Source organism: Dipodomys ordii, unplaced genomic scaffold (assembly GCF_000151885.1).
Source record: "Dipodomys ordii isolate 6190 unplaced genomic scaffold, Dord_2.0 Scaffold98, whole genome shotgun sequence".
Classification (NCBI taxonomy): domain Eukaryota; kingdom Metazoa; phylum Chordata; class Mammalia; order Rodentia; family Heteromyidae; genus Dipodomys; species Dipodomys ordii.
This window is the reverse complement of record NW_012267314.1, coordinates 4,028,668-4,043,441: the sequence shown is the minus strand read 5'-3', so window position 1 is coordinate 4,043,441 and position 14,774 is coordinate 4,028,668. Positions and strand designations below refer to the sequence as shown.

General features: G+C 42.8%; 2 protein-coding genes across 2 annotated transcripts in view; one reads left to right on the top strand and one right to left on the bottom strand.

Moving 5' to 3' along the window:
* The window catches only part of Rmnd1 (required for meiotic nuclear division 1 homolog (S. cerevisiae)), a 33,871-nt gene extending 31,921 nt beyond the window's left edge, over nucleotides 1-1,950 (bottom strand). Inside the window, exon 1 of the mRNA XM_013027022.1 lies at nucleotides 1,807-1,950. The gene's annotated coding sequence lies outside the window, so the exon portion shown is untranslated. The remainder of the gene's footprint in view (nucleotides 1-1,806) is intronic.
* Nucleotides 1,951-2,263: 313 nt separating this feature from the next.
* Nucleotides 2,264-14,577, top strand: Armt1 (acidic residue methyltransferase 1). The gene is made up of 5 exons (XM_013027021.1): nucleotides 2,264-2,354; nucleotides 3,422-3,527; nucleotides 7,214-7,458; nucleotides 10,467-10,626; nucleotides 12,982-14,577. The coding sequence occupies exons 1-5, from the start codon at nucleotides 2,314-2,316 to the stop codon at nucleotides 13,747-13,749; spliced, it is 1,320 nt and encodes a 439-aa protein (XP_012882475.1). The 5' UTR covers nucleotides 2,264-2,313; the 3' UTR covers nucleotides 13,750-14,577.
* Nucleotides 14,578-14,774: the final 197 nt, after the last annotated feature.

Sequence of the window (14,774 nt, the reverse complement as noted above, 5' to 3'; positions counted from 1 at the left end):
CTACCACTTGAGCCACAGCGCCACTTCCAGCTTTTTTTTTCTTTGCTTATGTGGTGCTGAGGAATCGAACCCAGGGCCTCATGCATGCAAGGCAAGAGCTCTACAACTGAGCCACCTTCCCAGCCCAATCCATTTCTTTTTTTTTGGACAATGTCACCCTTCCTTACCTTTCCCCTCAGCTTCCCCCTCCCATCCCTGCCCCCAATGGAGCTACATTTTTGGCCCTTTCCACCACTCTGACATTTCCTATAGCTCTCTCCCTTGTTAATTCTTCTCTAGTTACCTTGGCCGTCTGGATGTCTACACTTAGTGCTTTTGCAGGGATCTTTTAAGATTCCTTTTCTCATTTCCTTCAGATCTCTGTTAAACTTCTTCCACCTAGTGAATTCTTCTCCAGCTACTTTATCCACATCACACAACCTGCAAGTATAGCTGTGTTTCAGCTACAGCCAAAAGCCCCAAAACTGACACTCACTCTCTTTCTCCATTTCTTATTTATCATTCCATTTAACATCACTTGCCTACCTTGTATTTTTAGTTTGTTATTCATATGAGAAACATACTGTGTGCCAGGCCATTGTGACAGTTGCTGATAGTGAAAAACAGCACCAAATCCCTTTCAAACCTTACTGGGGGTGGCAAATGATTGATCAAGTGGCAAGTAAGTAAAATTTATGTTAGTGACCATCCTAAAAATAAATATTAAAGAGGGAAGAAGATTTTCATCTTTCTCTCTAGAATGTTCTGGGAAAACACTTTTGTGTTTTATGCTGTATATCTTCAGACAATAATGCCTAAGGCATTCAAGTTCATTGGAACTTTCAAAAATGAAGTACAAGGCAGCCACTCAGTTCTTGAGCACAGTGTCCACACTGGGGCTTGAACTCAAGACCTGGGCGCTGTTCTCCTAGCTTTGTCACTCCAGGGATGCTCTGCCATTTGAACTACACTTCCACTTCAGCTTTTTTTTTTTCTGATCATGGGGTTGAACTCTGGGCTTGGGCACTGTCCCTGAGCTCTTCAGCTCAAGGCTAGCACTCTACCACTTGTGCCACAGAGCCACTTCTGATTTTCTGAGTAGTTTATTGGAGATATGAGTCTTATGGACTTTCCTGCTGGCTTTGAACCTCAATCCTCAAATATCAGCCTCCTGAGTAGCTAGGATTACAGGCATGAGCCACCGGCACCCCGCTCCAGTTCGGCTTTTTATTAGTTAATTGAAGATAGGAGTCTCACACATTTTTCTGCCTGAGCTTGCTTTGAACCCTGAGCCTCAGATTTCAGTCTCCTCGGTATCTAGGATTACAGGCTTGAGCCACTATCATCAGGCACATTTCTGCTTTTTAAGAATAGGTATCTTCTGGGGCTGCTTGCCTCCCACGCATGAAGCCCTGGGTTCCATGCTGTGGCTCAAGTGGTAGATCTGTGGCCTTGAGCAAAAGAAGCTCAGGGACAGTGCCCACGCCCTAAGTTCAAGCCGCAGAACTGGCAAAAAAAAGAAAAAATAGGTATCTTCTGATAAAAGATATTCGCTGAACATGAGCATTTTAAATACATGTGCCCAATCTGGAGCTCCAAAACAATAGATATCCACGAGGCTCTTCTCCTTTGCAGATACAAGCGGGGAGGGCAGCGTTTGCTGAGCGGGTGCTCGGGTCCCGCTCAGTCGCCCGAAGATCTCCGCCAGGGGCCGAGGGTCACGGCGGCGCTGACGACGTCGGTGACCCGAGAGGGCTGGGGCAGGCAGGAGCCGGGACGGAGCCGGGGGCCCGGCCGCACAAGCGCTGGGGAAAGGGAGTCACTAACCTCGCCGCAGGAAGAGACGGAAGCCCCCGGATCGCAGGATCGCGCCGCAGCGCCGAGCGGTGACAGTCCCGGCCGCAGACGCCCGCGTCCCGGACCAAGGCTCACGGTGAAGTACTCGGGACTGGCGCCTGCGACTGCGCAAGCGCACGAACTTCGAGCTGGGCGGGACGCGAGCTGCCAGGGCCACGTGACGTGAGGATCACGTGACCCCACCGCCGCGACCTCTTCCGCTCTCCAGGTTCTGAGACCTCCGGTCCTGGTCTACTTCCGCCTTCCGTCCGCTTTCTTCTTCCGCTCTCTGACCGCCTCCCGCGGCTTTGCTTCCTCCCCGCCCCGCCCTCTGCGCCGCCTGCGTCCCCGGAAGGGCTCCGCGCCCCCGACCCTGACATTGTTTGTTCGGGCCCCAAATAAAGTTTCTCATTCAAAAGCAGGTTTCTTAAAGCCACACCTCCCCCCTTTCCCGACTCCTTCGCGGCGGCACCGCGACGGTGCGTGGCGCCCGACGCGATGGCGGAGCCTCCGGACTTTCTCTCGGCCCGGGACGTGGGGTTCGTCTCGTTTTTCTCTTGGCCACTTTAGCGGGGAGCCAGGCCTGGCTGGGGACTGTAGGCAGCGAGCGGCGGGCGCCCGCTGCCCCGAGGTGGCGAGTTCAAGTCCCTCCGTGCGGCTCCGCGACCCGAGGCCGTCCGCGCGGCGCGCGGGCCAAGCCGGTAGCGGCCACTTGGGAACCTGCGCCCGGGGTCTGGAAGTTTCTTGAAAGCCTCGGCAGTGTGGAGACGCGCTCCTTCCCGGCGCGGGTCGGATTAATTCATAGTCTCCCAAGTTAGGACAAGGACGGCGAGTGGTGGTTGCCAGGCTCCCGGAAGATGCCTGAAACTCGAGCCCTCCGGGAGCGTGGCTGCCTTTCCCCTGTACAGTAGAAGAATGAACAGAACTAGTCACGCCACAGGACAAGTACCCGGCATTGCAATAAAAGTTACTCAACACTCAAACTGTTGACTTGAGGAATTTTCCATTTGATCTAACTGGCACCCGGGTACGGGGAGATGACCGTGATTGGGGGTTTGAGTGCACGCGAAGTTTCCACCGCAGTGTGTGTGTATACACACATGTGTATATGTTATGTACACATACACATATGTGCATATGTGTGTGTATATATATATATATATATATATATATATATGTGTAGCATCCCTGTGCATACGTTGAACAGCCAAGTTCATATTCGAAATCGGCTCTTGAAAATGTTGCAGAGAACATTTAGAAGAAAGTGACCCTCCTTAGACAGGAAGTAAACTGAACCCAGTGTGGTGTTCATGTCTCCTAAGTAAAACTGGTTCTGGTATAGAAAAAGGGTAGAATGGGAAAGGTAAGAACATGTGAACAGACTTGGGAGAGATTGCGACTGGAGGCATCCTGATGACTTGGTTTGCAGTGACGCTTTGAAGGAAGTTCTCACATTTTAATGCCCTGCAGTAGGAAACTGGTGTACCTTTTGGTTTGTCACGAAAGGGAATTTTTAGTTAAATAAGGCATTCCAGAAACTAAAAACTGGCCAACCTTCTTGTGTCAAAGCTACTTACCAATATATTTGTATGTGGTTCTTTTCTAGATCATTTGCATATATTACAATGAAAGACAGAACACCACAGATTTTAACCAAGGTTATTGATACGTTGCATCGACATAAAAGTGAATTTTTTGAGAAATATGGAGAGGTAAGAATTATGCTTAATTTTGTTAATTCCTCAGAATAATAGTAGTGGAGGTTTAAGCATAGCTCATGTAAAATGTAAAAGTTGATATGAGCCAAATGTTTATGTGGCATAATATGTTGTTATAATTGTCAATGATAGAACAGCCATCTCCAGTTCTGAAGAGAATTGTGCTTTAACAATTTAGTCTGTCAGTTATTTAGATCTCATACCATCTTTTCTAACAGACAAATGGCTAGTTGACTTTCTTAGAAAAGCTTTTACAGTTTCAAGCATAGTTGAATTGCAATATTTATATTTTTAATTTGAAGTCTTGGGACCCAGAAGTTCAGATTGCTAGGCAGAGCTCAAAGTAAAGGACAGCATGATGGATTGGCACATTTGGAATGGTGAAGTAAAACATTTATTGGTGTTCAGAACAGAGAAAGACTTGAAAATAACCTTGTTTAGGTACAGGTCTACTTGTCAATTTAATTAATGGAGGAGATTCTAAATTACTATGTTATTGGAGATGGAGGCCTTGATATGTTCAGGTCCAACAGAAATCTGTGTTTGTATGTGGAGGAGTGTGCCATTGCACATGCATGTGTGTGTGGACTACGGCACCCATGTGCCAGTACTAGAGCCTGAACTCAGAGCTTGGGTACTCTCACTTAGTTTTTTTGCTCAGCACTGGTGTTCTAACACTTGAGCAACACCTTTACAGTTTTTGCTGGTTAATTAGAGTCTCAAATTTGTCTGCCCCTTGAACCTCAATCCTCAGATCTCAGCCTTCTAAGTAGCTTTTCTTACTCCACCTTTTTTGTTGTTGTTTTTTTAGCAGTCCTGGGATTTGAACTCAGGGATTTGTGCCAGGATAAGTTCTACTAGTTAACACTTAAGCCAGTTCCAAGTGGCAATAGAAATCTTTGGCTTGCCAGGCACTGGTGGCTCACAGCTATAATCCTAGCTACTCAGGAGGCTGAGATCTGAGTTTCACTGTTCAAAGCCAGCCAGGACAGGAAAGTCTATGAAACTCTTATCTCCAATAAACTACTCAGAAAAAGCTGGAAGTGCTGTGGCTCAAGTGGTAGAGCACTAACCTCGAGCACAGAAAAGCTCAGGGACATAGCCCAGGCCCTGAGTTCAAGCCCCAAGACTGACACTGAAAAAAAAAAAGAAAGAAATCTTTGGGTTATATAATAGACTGAAAGATCATGTGTACACCATATATTTTCTTGAAAAAGTTCACAGCCAAGATTGAGAGAAACGGGTGGTGTTTGTTTGCCTAATTGAAATGGAGCAAGACAGTGCTCAGGCAATATGATGCGTAATGTTGCATTTTTTCTAAACTAATTCTGGCATAATAGAGAATCTCCTATTATTTTCTTTTCCTTCCCCCCCTCCCCTGCCCCCTCCCCCTCCCCCTCCCCTTCCCCTTTCCCCTCCTCTTCCTTCTCCTCCTCCTCTTCCTCTTGTAGGTTTTGGGGCCTGGGCGCTGTCCCAGGCAGTGCAATCTCTTCCTTGAGCTCTTCAGCTCAAGGCTAGCACTGTACCACTTGAGCCACAGCTTCACTTCCAGCTTTTTCTGCTTATATGGTTCTAAGGAATCGAACCCAGGGCCTCATGCATGTGAGGCAAGCACTCTACCCCTGAGCACCTTCCCAGCCCTATTATTTTCTTTTTTTGACATAGGGTCTCACTGTGTTGCTCAGGCTGGCCTAGAACTAGGGATACCTGGATTGCTAGGATTACAGGTGTGCAGCACCTCTTCTAGCTTCTTATTATTCTTTATTGCTAAGATCTAGCTTGTCTTGGACATTTACTTTTCTGCTCATGTATGCTTCCAGTGTTTATCCCATAAGTTTGATTTTGTTTTTGATAGAAGCACATGTTCACACTCAAGTATAATTCAGCCAAATGTGGTTGTCTGAGGTTTTGGCTCTATGTTCCTACAATTGTTCGGTAATTTTTTTTTTGACTGGAGTGACCTAAAATGTGGTAAGTCTTAGTATATTGCTACGTGGGCTGTGTGCTCATAAATGTCAGAGGATGTGAGGCCTAAGGGAAGGAAAGCTATTCATAGTCCCTTTAGCTCTACCTTGTTCCACATTCTTCTGGGCACAGGACAAGACCTAGGAAAATGGCAGCATTAGTAAAGTCTGTTCTTAGTAGTCTTAATAGTCTTCTCCTTGTGTAGACCTCTCCTATCTGTGACCTCTCCCCTTAGGCCAATATGCTTTTTAAGCTCCCTAAACCCCCAGCTACAGCAAAACCACACTTTTTCCTCAGACTTTTAGTGTTACAATTTCCTGCCCTCCCGTCTCAATAGTCAGAGGCCCAGACCCTTGGATAACTGCTTGGTCAGCTATGAGACCTTCAGAGATGGAGCCTGGTGTTGTCCATCCCTGTTTGGCCCTAGGCAGTGTCTGACACACATGGGATTCTGTAAATGTTTACACTGAATCAACGCAATGATAAACTGGCATTGACACACAAATCTTAGTTCTTAGAAACTCTGTAATCCAGACTGGCTTCAAATTTGTAAGACCTCTGCCTCAGCCTGCAAGTGGTGGGATAATAGGGATAATAGTACCTCTAAAGGGTACTTAGAACCCTATGGAAATCTCAGTTGTAATTTCTTGTTAAATGGAAGTTGGAGTGAAAGGATTTAGGGTAGAGGTCCAGAAGAGGCAGAATTCCTCTTAAGTTCCTAAAACTTAATTTTTATGAACTCTTCTCTTTTCTGTACTTCAGTCTTTCCTTCTAGCAGCAAAATAGATAATAGATTCTACTTGGGAAAACAAGAAAGGATGGAGCTTTGGGGTGTGGAGATTGGAGAAATGTTTCTATTGGAATATTATAATAGGAGCCAAATTTCTTTAATATCAATATGGTTATAATGATCTTATAAAAATACTCAGCTGGGTTTGAAACTTATTTCCTATATTTTGATGTATGTGTATCTTATTAACTATTGATTTTGTTTTTTGAGACAAGGTCTTGCTGAAATGCCCAGGCTAGCCTTGATCTCAGCTTGTAGCCCAGTTTGGCCTTGATTTCAGAATCCTGCTGCCTCAGACTCCTGAGTGCTGAGGTTGTAGGCTTGTACTTTGTTTGTGAGTTCTTGGTTTTTGTTTGTGTTATATTAGTACTGAGGCTTGAACTCAGGGCTTTTCACTCTTGATTAGATTTTTTCTGTTCCTGACTCACTCATTTGAATCACACTTTCAATTCCAGCTTGCTGCTGGTTAATTGGAGATAAAGTCTCAGATTTGTCTACCTGAGCTAGCTCGAAACCACAGTCCTCAAATATTAACCTCTGAGTAGCTAGGATTAGAGATGTGAACCTAAGCCTAGCCTTGCCCAGACTGCCTCCCCTCCCTTACTTGGCTCCCCTCCTTTCCTCTTCTGTTCCCTTTCTTTCCCCTCCCTTCTCCTACTTTCTCCTCCTTTCTTCCCTTACCTTTCCCCTCCCCAAAATTATAAAGCACTTAGGAAAAAGAAGGCAGGGAAGATAGGGCATGAGCATGTTAAGAGGAAATCTGTGTGTTTTCACTGAAAACGCTTATAAGAGTGGATGGAAAACAAATGCAGGTTTGTAATATGGTATTTTTTATCCTTCCTAAATTTAGGTTAGGTCTATAAAATTGTGTTATCCTAGAGAAATATGTACGCAAACACAGTCTTTTTCTTTTTGATTTTCATAGGTTGGCATGGAAGCTGAAAAGAAAGCTATTTCCCTTCTTTCTAAGTTACGGAATGAATTGCAGACAGATAAGCCCATCATCCCCTTGGTTGACAAATGGGCTGATACTGACATATGGAATCAATACCTGGAGTATCAGCGGAGCCTTTTGAATGACAGTGATAGGAAACCAAGCTGGTTTCAGTCCCCATGGTTATTTGTAGAATGCTACATGTATCGCAGAATTCATGAAGCCATTATCCAGAGGTAAATGCTTCATCAACAAATAGCAAAGGTTTAAATTACTTATACATTATTGATTGTGTGTGTGTGTGTGTGTGTGTGTGTATGTGTGTGTGTGCCACTCCTGAGGCTTAAACTCAGGGCCCAGATGCAGTTCCATTTCCAGCACTTTGGTGGTTAATTGGAGGTAAGAGTTTCATGGAGTTTCCTGTCCAGCTGGCTTTGATCTCAGCCTCCTGAGAAGTTACAATTATAGGCATGTAATCTTATGCCCAGCCACTTACACTTTTTTGAAGTTGTAAAGGGTGGGTTTGAATAGAAACAAGTGAAAGCTTGAATCCATTTGAGTTCAGCAAATATTAATAGTACTGTTGGACATTTAAATGCTGTCAATTTAATAGATTCTTGACAATTGTAATCCACAGGTTTATAGTACATATGAGATGGCTTATCAAGTATGAACTTATTGAGGACTCTTAGAAAGGATTCACTTCTAGAATAAGACAAGACCTGTTCTAAAAGTATATGTTGATCCATCTTAGGGTAGAGTGAAGTCTATCATTAATTCTCAGGAGTAGAGTACTACTCAAAAATCCATCTTGGCTGGGAATGTGGCTTAGTGGTAGAGTGCTTGCCTAGCATGTATGAAGCCCTGGGTTTGATGCCTTAGTACCGCATAAACAGAAAAAGCCAGAAGTGGCGCTGTTGCTCAAGTGGTAGAGTGCTAGCCTTGAGCAAAAGAAACCCAAGGTCAGGGCCAAGGCCCTGAGTTCAAGCCCCAGGACTGGCAAAAAAAAAAAAAAAAGCCATTTCATGACCCTGATGCCACATAGACTGGTATTTTACTTCTATCTAGAAATTAACAACAGGATATACAAATGAAAGAGCATGGCTGTGTTTCATTGAAACTTTTATTTGTAGACACAAAACAAATTGAATTTGATATGTCACAAAACACTGTTTTTCATTTGCGTTGTGTCCATTCAGAAATGTAAAAACCATCCTTGGTCTATGAGTCATTCAAAACCAGTGGAGGGCCTGATTGGGTCTGAGCTATTTGCTGCTCCCTGCTCTCGACCCCTGTTCCCAAGTAGTTTTTTGCCCTTTTAAGTCACCTTGAGAGACTGACTCAAGTCAGCAACAATGCTGTCCTTGCTAAAAATACCTTTGTGTCCTCTGGAATTTCTTTCAGAGCCAGTTTATAAGCCTCAAAAAGAAATAAAACAAAAAACCAATTGGTTTTGTTATTTTTTGAGTCATTACTCATTTTACACCCCAAAAAAAGCTTTTATTCAGTGTGATGACATATTTTATTGCATTGAAATTGCTCTGAGTGATTTGGCTGTTTTTAAAAGTGAACTATGAAGGTATGTATTGACAGGACACTTTGATAATGTGTCACAGGTTCTGAAGAAAATTCCAGAGGGGAAATTGCAAAAGTGCTTTGGGCAATGGCAGCGTCCTTGGAATAAAGGTGTAGCCTCACCTGGTGACAGTGCCCAGAGGAGGCACCGTCATGTGCTGCGTAGATGCTGGTATGTTGTATTAAAAAATCAGTCCCGGGGCTGGGAAGGTGGCTCAGAGTGCTTGCCTTGTATGCCTGAGGCTCTGGGTTCGAATCTGATTGCCACTGTGAACTCAGGGTCTCATCAGATATCTAGCTTTGAAAACAGACCTTCCATGATTATTTCTTTTATTTTTATTTTTTATTTTTATTGTGAAAATACCGTACAGAGGGGTTACAATTACATGGGCAAGATAATGAGTACATTTCCTATCAAGCATTGTAGCCTCCTCTTTTGTTTACCCTTCCCATCCCTTCCCATCCTCCCCCCGCCCCCCAACCAATCCTCCCCCCATCAAGTTTCCATGATTATTTCTTACATAAAGAAGGTCAGTGTCGCCTTTTCTTGTTGCCCACTGAGAACTAAAGCTTAACATTCCAAGAGAAGCCAGAAAATATTGTGGTTTGAAGGAATATCGATCTCTTTTCAAACCACACAAACATTTGTAAACAAACTGTTAAACACTTATGTAGATACAGAGTGTTGGAAATAAATAGGCCAACCCTTGTTGTTATGGAACTGTTAGGGAATATAGACAGTCAAATAATTGTAATTGCAAACTAGGAGGTGGTATGAAGGATATGTACAGGGAACCAACAGAGAATGTGATTCTTCAGTAAACCTCAGGGAAGTATGGCCGTGGACACTGGTGGTTAATCTATGCCTTTGTGTGTGTGTGTACACATTGTTCCTGGGGCTTGAACTCAGGAACTAGGCACTGTCCCTGAGCTTTTTGGCTCAAGGCTAGCATTCTACCACTTAAGTCACAGCTTCACTTCTAGCTTTTTGGTGGTTAATTAGAGAGAAAATCTCATGGATTTTTTTCTGCTTGGACTGGCTTCAAACCTCAATCCTCAGCTCTTAGCCTCCTGAGTAGCTAGGATAAAGGCATGAGCCACTGGCTCCCAGCATAACTATACCTTTTAAAGAAAATACCCATTTTCTCTTGGAATCTCTTCTGGAATCTCTGTTGGATAATTAAAGACATGGTCACCAAATTATTTACTACTTCTAATAAAATGTTTAACTTGGGAGCCTCTGCCAATATATTAAAATGAATTTGGGGAGTTATTTTTGTATAATTGTTTATTGAGACAAGATGGTGTTTTCTTTCCTTTTGAGTTGCAGTACTGAATGTGGAAAGAAGGAAAAGAGGGGGTGAGAGAAGGAAGGAAGAAATAAATGACAGACAGGAGGATTTTTTTTAACTTTTGTTTTTTTTTTGCCTGTCCTGGGACTTGTACTCAGGGACTAGGCACTGTCTCTAAGCTTCTTTTGCTCAAGGCTAGCACTCTACTACTTGAGCCACACCACCTCTGCTGGCTTTTTCTGTGTATGTGGTAGTGAGGACTAGAACCCAGGGCCTCATGCATGCTAGATGCTAGGCAAGCACTCCCACTGAGTCACATTCCCAGTCTCAAGGAGGACTTTTATAAATGTCCCACCTATGCTTTTCTCCTACTGTAGCCCACCACTTGATGACTTTGATGTGTTTAAAGAATCCAAAGACCAAAATTTCTTAGAGTCTCAGGAGTCTGTCAACGTTTTATGTACTTACTTGCAACAGCTGACAATTGAAGACCTGGATGAAAATCAGCTGAAAGATGAATTTTTTAAACTTCTACAGGTAAAGATCAAATCATCTGAATATTTTTAAGTGCTAGTAAATACTGATTTAACTATTACTTTACAGTTCAGTAATGTATGCATTATAATAGTTGTTTTTTAATACTAGTTTTTCAAATTTATTTTTACTCCCCACTGAGCATGCCATGTCTAGATACCCATACTTTCAGGAGTAGTCTGAATATATTCTTGTCCTGTAACTGAAATACATTGTGAAGAAGAATGAAAAAAAGAAATAGCCAGGGGTTGGAGGTGCGGCGCCTTTGGTAGCGCACTAGCCAGTGAAGGAAAGCATCCGGTACTGAGTTTGAGCCCTGGTCTTAGACTGAAAAAATAAAGAAGGATGAGTGCCAGGATGTCTTCTGTCATCTAATTTGGCAAGTTCCTCCCCCCTCCCCCCATTCAGCACCCACATAAATATGAGAAGCATACTCAACTGTCTACTAAGCACAGAGAATGGACAGGAAGACATGAAGTGTAGTGAAAGTGAGACTTCAGGGAGACTAATGGCTAATGGTGGTCTTGTAATATGGGGAGGGGGGGGTATGCCCAGACCACTCACAATAAGCATTTTATTCTCTTAGTGCACAGGCCCTCCCCTGACTCCTCATTAGCTGTGAGTGCTCTGGGGTGTACAGTCTTCCTTGATGTGGCCTAAATTTCACTTAAAAAAAAAAACGGTACCCATCTGTCTCCCCAATTTAAGCTTTTATTTCTTTACAGTTTATTGTCTTTATTTTCCCTTGTCAGTTGGCTTCTCCCTGACATCCTTATTTAATAATACTCTTGATTGGAACATGTGTTTTCTTTTTCTTTTTCTTTTTTTTTGTCTGTCGTGGGGTTTGAACTCTGGTCTTGGGCACTGTCCGTGCACTCTTCAGCTCAAGGCGAGTGCTCTACCGCTTGAACCACAGCACCACTTCTGGTTTTCTAGTGGTTTATTGGAGATAAGAGTCTCACAGAGTTTCCTGCCCAGACTGGCTTTGAACCATGATTCTCAGATGTCAGCCTCCTGAGTAGCTACCATTACAGGTGTCAGCCACCAGTGCCCGGCTTGGAACACGTGTTTTCTTAATTTTAGTAGTTTTGTTATTGTGTGTTTTGTTTTTTGTTTTTTGCAAAATGGGCTCTTGCTGTATGGCCCAGGCTGTCTGTGATCTCCTGGGCTCATACAGTGCCCCTACCTGAGCCTCCTCTCATGCAGCTGAGATGACAGGTACGTATCACTGTGCATGGCCACATGCCTAATTTTAAATCACAAATGAGATTAGGGTCTGTTTTGGCTACTATTTTTGAGTACTTCTATGTGCAAATATTGGGTACACTATTAACCAAATTATTTATATACGTCATGTTAGTTAATTATAATAAGTCGGTGAGGAAAGTCTTATGATCTCATTTTTCAGTCACCAAACCTGAGCCAGAGAGATCTGACTTGCCAGTGATTATTCACTGAGGATCCTGGGATTGGCTCCAGGTTTGACTCAAAGCCTATAGTCCTAAACATGTATTTTTCTTTTCTTTCTTTCTTTTTTTTTTTTTTTGTGCTAGTCCTGGAGCTTGAACTCAGGGTCTAGGCTCTGTCCCTTTGCATTTTTGCTCAAGCCTGGTATTCTATCAGTTGAGCCATACTTCCACTTTCAGCTTTTTGGTCGTTAATTGGAGATAAGAGTCTCTTGGACTTTCCCTGACCAGGCCGGCTTTAAACTGCATTCCTCACTTCTCAGCCTTCTGAATATTATAGGCATGAAATTTTATAGGCATGAACCATTGGTGTGAGGCTCTGTGAATGTTGTAAAATTTGTTTTATTTTTGCCAGTCCTGGGGCTTGAACTCAGGGCCTGGGCACTGTCCCTGAGCTTTTGCTCAAAGCTAACACTCTACCACTTGAGCCACATTGCCATGGCTTTTTCTGTTTATGTGGTACTGAGGAATCGTACCCAGGGCTTCATGCATGCTAGACCAGCACTCTACCACTAAGCTACATTCCCAGCCGCATTTTAAGAATTTTGTTGAAATAATTTTATGAATACTTTAGCAACCCTTTCCCATCCCTTATATAATATGGATTTTTGTTTTGTTTTGCTTTGGGTTTTTTTGTTTTGTTTTGGTACCAGTCCTGGGGCTTGAACTTGAGATTTTGTGCGCAAGGCCAGTCCTCTACCTCTTGTGGTACAGCTCTGCTTCTGGCTTTTTGGTGGTTAACTGGAGATAGGAGTCTCATAAACTTTCCTGCCCAGGCTGTCAGATCTCAGCCTACTGAGTAGCTAGGAGTACAGGTGTGAGCCATCTGTGCCCAGCTAGTTTATGTTGGTTATATAAAAGAAGGATGACTTTCTGTATTTTTCTTTTTCAGATTTCACTCTGGGGAAATAAATGTGATTTGTCTCTATCTGGGGGAGAAAGTAGTTCTCAGAAGACTGATCTACTGAATTCTTTGGAAGACTTAAAACCTTTCATCTTAGTAAATGATATGCAGCATCTCTGGTCATTGCTTAGTAAATTGAGAAAAACAAGAAAAAAAACATCCATAGTTAGAGTAGATTTTGTTCTAGATAATTCTGGGTTTGAACTTATTACAGATTTTATATTAGCTGACTTCTTGTTGTCCTCTCGATTGGCTACTGAGATTCATTTTCATGGAAAAATGATTCCGTGGTTTGTTTCTGATACTACTCTACGTGACTTTAACTGGGTGATGGAGCAAGTAAAACATGGTAATCATGAGCACCAGGCCAAGTGTGGGGGTGATTGGGAAAAGTACGTGCAAGCAGGAAGATGGGTTTACCACGATCATGTATTTTGGACTCTGCCTTATGCATACTGTGCCATGTTCCAGGTTGCCCCTGACTTATATGCTGAACTACAGAAGGCATGTCTGATTATATTCAAGGGTGATTTGAATTATAGGAAGCTGGCGGGTGACAAAAAATGGGAGTTCACTGTTCCATTTCATGAGGCTCTGAATGGCTTCCATCCTGCACCTCTGTGCAGCATAAGAACACTGAAGGCAGAGATTCAGGTGGGTCTGCCACCTGGGCTCGCTGAGCAGCTCACAGCTTCTGATCCCAGCTGGCTGACCACGGGGAAGTATGGCATATTCCAGTTTGATGGGCCAGTTTGAATCCAGCTGTGTAGAAAGGTCTTTGCACCCTGGAAGCGCACTTGCTGCCCGTGGGTGACAGTGGCCCCACCACACTGCTTTGGGAATGGAGGGGTTTAAGCTAGTGGCTGATATTTATACTTGTGCCAGAATTTCAGAAAGTATTACAAGGTAAACGTATAGTTTCCAAATAGCCTTAAAGAACTTATTTGTAATTTGGGGAAAAGCAAATTATAAATAAATTCTCCTTTATAAGTTAGTTTTATTTTATTTTCTTAGCATACTGCATGGTGTTTGATATTCTAGGGAGCATGGAATTTAATTTTGAGCTCCTAGAACAATGATTACTCAGTGAAAACATACATTTTAGTGACTCTTTGTAAAGAGAGGCATTTTTTACAACTGTGATGCTTGAACATATAGGAGTGATACCTCATAAGTGAATTACAACTCCTGTTGTCCTTGAACTGTCTCATTTTAATAGTCTCTTTTATTGCATGTGTTTGTGTGTTGACTGACCTGAAAAATGAATGCCAGGAAGCACAAAATTGAACAGTGTAACACATACATTTTATTTATGCTCGCTATAATCACCTGAAATGATTATTAGTTCTAAGCATTTTAAATGAACAGACTTTTAGTTTTCAACTTTAGAAAACTGCTTTACATAGAAAATATTCCTATGCATTGAATTTATATAATACCAACAAGGAATTCATTTTTATATTACACATTTTATTGTTCATAACCACAGATATTAAAAACTAAACATTCATGTCAGTTTGTTTTGAAACTGAAATTGGAATTGGAAATGTTTTCTTGCACTGGAATAATAAAATGAGTTGTACTGAAAAATCCCACTGTTTTTATTTTTCCTCAAGAGGGGAAAAACCAAGAGAGGAAAACTAAAACTGAGATCTAATGAGATAATAAAATTCATAATGGCTGGGCACTGGTGGCTCATGCCTATAATCCTACCTACTCAGGAAGCTGAGATCTGAGAACTGTGGTTTGAAACCAGCCTAGGCAGGAAAGTCCATGAAAAA